This window comes from Apaloderma vittatum, unplaced genomic scaffold (assembly GCF_000703405.1).
Source record: "Apaloderma vittatum isolate BGI_N311 unplaced genomic scaffold, ASM70340v1 scaffold4563, whole genome shotgun sequence".
Taxonomy (NCBI): domain Eukaryota; kingdom Metazoa; phylum Chordata; class Aves; order Trogoniformes; family Trogonidae; genus Apaloderma; species Apaloderma vittatum.
The window spans coordinates 6,976-13,868 of record NW_009707369.1 but is presented as its reverse complement, the minus strand read 5'-3'; the positions used below and the strand labels follow the sequence as shown (position 1 = coordinate 13,868).

The following is a 6,893-nucleotide window of genomic DNA, read 5'->3' as shown; positions in this document are numbered from 1 at the left end:
TCCCCAGTCTCCCCTCAGAGCTAGTCACACTGTTGGGTAAAGGTTAACACACTTTGTTGCTTTTTCAGACGAAGAACTTGGACTTCCGCCGAAAGTGGGACAAAGATGAATATGAGAAACTTGCAGAGAAGCGCCTCACAGAGGAGAGAGAAAAGAAAGATGGTGCGTAGTGTACTGACTGCAGGCGAGCTTTGCAGTGAGTCACCCAAACCCTTTGAGTTTGAGAGAAGCTAGAAGTGAAATCTAAAGAGCAGCAATTCAAGGCTGGCTTGCTCTGATTCTTTTTCCTGTGCTTGCCACTGATTTTTTCTTTTTTTTTTTTTGACAAAAGTAGTTACTGAGTACCTCTGCCTGCCTGTTCTTAGAGGGAGGAAGGAACTGTCAGCCCCTGGGAACAAGATCTCAGAGTATGACCCGTGTCAGAGCTGGAGATACCTCACACATCTACCTGGTTCTAATACAAACCAGGAAATAGTGGGGAGGAAATGGTATACCTGTTACTGACTTTAAACAAAAAGGTGCAATTTCTGTGTGGATCCCAGGTTCCCGGGAGGCTTCTCTTCATCAAGGGAAACTCCTCATGTCGAGCTTGACCTTTTCTGATAAACACTTTGTGGTTTTGCTCATGTTTTAGGCAAACCAGCTCAGCCCGTCAAAAGGGAGCTTCTGCGGCACCGGGACTACAAAGTGGACCTGGAATCGAAGCTGGGGAAGACCATTGTCATCACCAAAACTACCCCTCAGTCGGAGATGGGAGGGTAGGTCCTGGGTCCTTTTTGGTGAGAGTCTCAGAGTTGCACTGACGAGGCTGGGGGCCTGTGATGCGGCGGTGAGCCCTTACGGTGCCCTGGGTGGGCATTTCCTCCTGTGTTTAGAGCCTGGTGTGATGGCGCTGCCCTGTGTTACACCAGAACACCTTTTTGTGTCTGCAAAGGGCAGCAAAGCTGATGAAGGGTGTGGAGAACACGTCTGATGAGTAGCAGCTGAGGGAACTGAGGTGGTTCAGTCTGGAGAAGAGAAGGCTGAGGGGAGACCTTATTGCTCTCTACAGCTGCCTGAAAGGAGGTTGTAGCAAGGTGGGGTCAGTCTCTTCTCCCAAGTAACAGTCGATAGGACAAGAGGAAATGGTCTCAAGTTGCAGCAGGGGAGGTTTAGATGGGACATTAGGGAACTTGTTTTCACTGAGGGGGTTGTCAAGCACTGGAACAGGCTGCCCAGGGTGGAGTCACCGTCCCTGGAGGTCTTTAACAAATCTGTAGCTGAGGTGCTCAGGGACATGGTTTAGTGATGGACCTGGCCTTGCTGGGTTAAGGGTTCGGCTCAATGATCTTAAAGGTCTCTTCTAACTAAAACGATTCTATGAAATGGTCAGCGATGGTCTGGGGTACATATGGAAGAGATGCAGTGGGATGAGCGCCCTCTGACGTTATCACTTGATACTGGTGTTTCTTCACTGTATCTCTGCTGCCGGCCTGCATTTAGTTAGCCAGGAGACCTGCTTGCACTGAGACCTGGCCAGTGTCCAGGGCTGGAAGCACGGGCCCTGGCTGAGCTTTTGTGACAGCTCTTAAGTCGGACAGAAAGCCCTTCTGGATAAACAGGGAGTTGGTGCCACGAGGTGGTAGGGATGGGAGGACTTGCCTTGCAGCCCGGTGAGCCTGTGGCCCACTGTGGTCCAGGAACGCGGGATGCATGGTCAGCCCTGCCTTGGAGGAGGGCAGCCGAGCCCTGCGGCATTGCAGAGCCTATCCTGCCCTGTTGGTTTTGGATGAAAGGGGAAAATGCAGATTTCATATTGTAGATTCTCTCAAATAGTTGTTCGGTGAGGTTCGTCTCATGCTTTGGAGTTAATTTTTTCACTCTGTCTCCTGCCAGATATTACTGTAATGTGTGCGACTGTGTGGTGAAAGATTCTATTAACTTCTTGGATCACATCAATGGCAAAAAACGTAAGTATCATTTTTCTGTGTTGTTGGGGGAGTTGGGAGAGCTGCTGCAGGGGCTGTTCCCCTTGTGCATCGGGAGCATCTGAGGGCTGAACACTGGATCAAAGTGTGCTTTGGGGATCAGGACTGAGGCAGTGTTTGCTCATAAGAGCTGTGGAGGTGCTGCCTTCATCTCCTGGCACCTTTCAGGGTGGAATATGGCCAGAAGAAGTAGCGATGGATTTACTCTGGTGGCCGTATTTTTCCCACTTGGAGTGTCCATGATGCTGGAAGTCCAGGGTCAAGAAATCCTCATGTCTCCTGTGCAAATCGAGAGAGAAGCTTTTTTACAGCACCAGAACTTGGAAGAAATTCTTAGATAAGTAAAAGGTGAAGGACTAGCCCATTTTTGGTTCGTAAGCTTCTCTTTGTAGAAGCTGACAGTCTAAAGCAGCTGGTCCCTGAGCTCCAGGGCAGGGAGTTCACAAGGATGGAGGCTGTGGTTTGCTGAGGATGAGTAGAGACAGAAGCGGGGAAGATTGGCCCTGGAGTCGAGTCCAGCAGTGTGGTGGTGTTACTGTCTTGTTCCTATCTCTGGTTCTTCATTGCTGTAATGATGCGGTTAACTTGGGCCAAGATAATGACAAGAGAAAAGGATTCCCAGCTGATTGATCTGTTCCCTTACTGTGTTGAACCTCAAAAAGGGGACTGTATGAACTCTTAGTTCATGCCTCTGGGCTTTGCTTCTCCTTGACATGTTCAGAGAGTGGGGAAAGTGGAGAAAGCAAAGGAGCAGCAGGATGCACTGGCGTGCTCTTGCCGTGTCGTTCTGCTCCTGAAGGTGATTTTGGCTCCCTGTGGAAGTCAATAAAAAGACAGCAATGAGTGGGATTCAGACCTGCACCCTGGGCTCTTTGAACCTTTGAGGAATGGGGGGGTCGAGGAGGACCTGAGTTTTCTCTAGGTGGGAGAAGAAAACCCAGCGTGTGACTAGGAAGAGGACGCCAAAGTGCCTTGTTTCACATGTTGAGACATTCGCAGTAAGTCCATGTGAGAGAATCGAGGAATGAAAAAGCCCAGCATGGCTTTGTGCATGGGCCTGAGAGGGAGGGTTGAGCTGGGGTTGGCCAGCAGCTGATGCACAGCTCTTCTGTGCAGTCTGATTTACAGAGCGAGTTTTGGGATCCGACCCATAAATCTGGCTGAAACCTGATGATTCTTGGCAGCCCTCTTACTAGTTCCTGGTCCATAGTTCGAGCTTCCGAATGCTTCTGCATCCCTGGGACAATCCAATTTTTTTTTTTTTTTTCTACTGGCCCAAGATTAAATTTCCTGAAGCATCAGAGCACTGACATGATGGCGAGCATCCTAACAGGGAACCTTAGAAGAAAAGGGCTGCATCCTCCTTGTTGAAAGCAAGGCACAGATTTTTGTAGTCCCTACCGGGTTTAGGTCATGGTGTCCCCCTGAAGCCCATCCCTTCTGACCTAAGGAATCCTGATCTGTGTAGGAATATGGGAAAGGATGAGGACAGAAAGCACATGGGGAGAGGAGGCACTGCTGTGTCGTGCTCCCCAACCTGGCTCTGGGCTACCTTGGCTGACTCCCCTCCTGTTTTCTAGACCAGAGAAATCTGGGCATGTCCATGCGAGTGGAGCGCTCCACACTGGACCAGGTGAAGAAACGCTTTGAGGTGAACAAGAAGAAGATGGAGGAAAAGCAGAAGGATTATGACTTTGAGGAGAGAATGAAGGAACTCCGTGAGGAGGTGAGTCTGGGCAACAACTGATGACGTAAAGCCCCCCAGAAACACCTTTTGTTAGGAAATCAACCCTGGTTCTTCATCTTTTTCCACAGAAGCCTCGTTCCCAGTAACGTGGGCTTCTCATCTGCAGCTACAAGTGGGTTTTGTTTGCTGCAGCTCTCCCTGGAAACCCTTTTCCCCTCTGTTAGTGTGAGGATAACTTTTGAATGCTTCACGTTTCCACTGAGAGAAGCACAAGCCCGACAGTCCACCCGCTTTTTGTCTCCTCCTAGTTGTGTTTGAACTTGTGTGCTCTGATAAGCAGATCTGTCTTTATCCCTTATCTTATGTGGTTCTTAGGATTGCTGGGATCCTTCTCCACATGGCAGGTTGCTTCTGTGTGGCCTCCCCGATGTGCAGGGGCTTCGGGAGTGGTGATGCGAGGTGTGCGTGGAGGCAGTGAAAGAGCAGATTCCCCTCAAACATGGGATTGGGTATCAGCTCCTTCACATGAAAATCAACTTTATTTGAAAACCTGACGAAGTTCTGACAGTTGAGGAGCTTCTGTGGACACTTCTGTCAGCAGTCACATCACAACTGGATGTTAAAAATTGCTGCCCCTTTGAGTCTTCCTGCGCAAGGCCTGAGCTTTGCTTCACTCCAGGGGTGCTCTGTTGGGGTGCATGCTCTTGAGCAGGCAGCTTGGGTGCTGCCATGCCTGATGTCTTTGAGAGAGAGGGGAGACGGGTGCCCTGGCAGCGCAGGGAGTGCTGTGACTTGAAAAGCTACTTCCAGTCAACATGTGGCAACAAAGAAATCATCAGCAACTTCTGGTGTAGCTTTCTCCAGGGCACGGCTGTCTGCAGTAGTTGCGGCGCAGTGGATGGTGATGGGAATGGCAGGAGCAGTTGCTAAGTTGGGAGCTGAAGCCACGCTTCTGCATTGCCCGGTACAAGCCTGGCACCGTTCCAGGGCTTGTGATCCTCACAGAGCAGAACACTTTGATTAGAGCAGCGCAAACTCTTTGTTGGCAACCCCTGCCCCAACGCTGCTCTGAGCTTCAGCTTCTGTTCCAGTGAGCAGCTGTCGCGCTGCCAGGCTGGAAGCCAGCGGGCAGTGACATTTGATGATGTGGTCACTGGACAAGGCAAGATACGAGGGAAAGGCCTTCTGCTTTAAAAACAGCCCCTTCTTCCCTCAGTATTGATTCCAGATGAAACTTCTGATGTTTGTTCAGAAGAGAGAGTTTCACAGTGCTGCTTTTGGGCTATACCACGTGTGTGTGCGTGCGTGTGTGTGTGTGACTTCTCTTGGGGCGGTAGGTGGAGTGGTCTGGAGACGGTGGGAAACCTCCTCCTTGGAGACTGCACGCCAGGATTTCTGCTGTTTTATTTCCTCATGCACAACTTGGGTGCTGTTGGTAGGACTTGGGTTAACTGTGCAGTGCCCAGTGTCTCGAAAGCGTACTGGGCTCAGGAAGTTCAGATTATTTTGCTGTCCTGTCCCTTGTTGCAGGAGGAGAAGGCCAAAGCCTACAAGAAGGAGAAGCAGAGAGAGAAGAAAAGGCGGGCGGAGGAAGATTTGACGTTTGAAGAGGATGATGAAATGGCAGCTGTGATGGGTTTCTCGGGTTTTGGCTCAACCAAAAAGAATCACTGAGCCCCTCTGGACTCTCCTCGTTCTTGAAACAGATTGTTTTTACCCAGGGGACTCTGGATAATTCTTAAAAGACTTTATTGAGGACTTGTATGTAAATCTCCCAGTAAAAGTTGGCTGGAGGAGTCAAAAACTGATTCCATGCTCTACCTGTGCTGAGCAGAACAAGCCCCACCTGTCATTAGCTTCCCATCTCCTTCCGTGTCCTAGTTCTGGCTGCTCACCGCTGCTCTGCGGCCTTGCGTGTGGAGGGAAGTATTCTGCTGGGTACGTTTTTGTGTCAATAAAGTGCAGCAGTTCTGTACAGATGGCCTGGTTCGGGGTTAATCTAGTCGTCAAACCAGGCATCGCTGTTCCGGGCCCTAGTTTTTCTAGTTGTCAACCGGGCTGTGGTTTGAGACGCAAGGAGTGATTTCATTTCTTTTCGCATTGTGTAACTGAAGGGAACGCGTCACAGTGAGCGGTGCTGAGCCCCACGACCTGCATCTTTACGGCTCATGCTGAGCAGAGCTGGTGGCTGCGTGGAGTCTGGGGCGCTGAAACTTCCCTCTGTGTTTTATCTGCAAGGGGTGCTTCCCTGCTCTTCTTTGTGTTTCGTTCCATACCTTTGATATCTTTAAGGCAGGGGAGAAATTCCTCCTTGATCTAGGATAGAGCAAATGAAAGAAAGGTGCCTGCCGTTCGCTGGAAATAAACGGATTGTTTTAATGGGTCCTTTAGTGGGAGTTTGATTCCTTCTTTTGTTTTGAGAGCTTCTGCCTCCCACTGAGAGGAGCTGCTGATGCTTCCCGAGCTGTGCAGAGCTGGTCGTGGCCTTCTGGGGACCATAGCAGAGGCAAAGGCAAGGCTTGTGCCCCCCTCTCTCACGGCTCAGCTGCCCTGTGCAGGCAGTTTCTGTCATGCTACAAAGTAATTCAGGATATGGGTTTAAGAACATGGGAAGGGAAAGGAGGACAGGACTGGGGACCTGCATTTCCATAAGCCAATCGCAGAGCAGGCTGGGCTGCATTCTAGAATTTACCAGCCTTAGCATATTAAGGGCTGTTTTTTTCCTGTCTACTGGCTATCGGTGTCTTTTCACCTCTGCACCCCTGCCGCAATCCATTTCTGCTTCTATTTACCTCAGTCAAACCTTGTATGATTCATTTCCCTCTACGGCTAGGATTTATATTTTTCGTGGCTGGGTTTTTGTAGCTCTGTCTCGCTCTCCTCTCTCTTTTTATGTATATTGATGAAATCCTTGCTCTTGCCCTTCTCTGTACACATACGAAATTTCCGACCCGAGGAAGGCTGCGGCGTGCTTCGCCTGCTCTTTCTAATACATCTAGAACAAATCCTGTAATGTTGTGCTGCTGTTTTAATTCCTTAATCTTAGACTGCTGACAGCTTCATTGCCTCAGGTCTTTCCGCTTCAATTCAGATTATAATCCCCGTTGAAGATGCTATTGAAATGATATATAGCCAGTCAGATACAACTGTCCTTGGAGGTTTGACCCTTTTAACTTGGCAATCCTTTGACTTCGGCAAACGCTCTCGGAGCACACGAGCTGGAAAGGGCAACTTTCATT

At 49.7% G+C, this 6,893-nt stretch overlaps 1 protein-coding gene across 1 annotated transcript; it reads left to right on the top strand.

Moving 5' to 3' along the window:
* Positions 1-68: 68 nt before the first annotated feature.
* Positions 69-5,680, top strand: ZMAT2 (zinc finger, matrin-type 2; the record flags this gene model as incomplete). The annotated part of the gene is made up of 5 exons (XM_009866154.1): positions 69-162; positions 635-758; positions 1,876-1,949; positions 3,548-3,693; positions 5,185-5,680. Coding segments are annotated over 5 exons (582 nt in total), but the record flags the coding sequence as incomplete, so codon positions are not given.
* Positions 5,681-6,893: the final 1,213 nt, after the last annotated feature.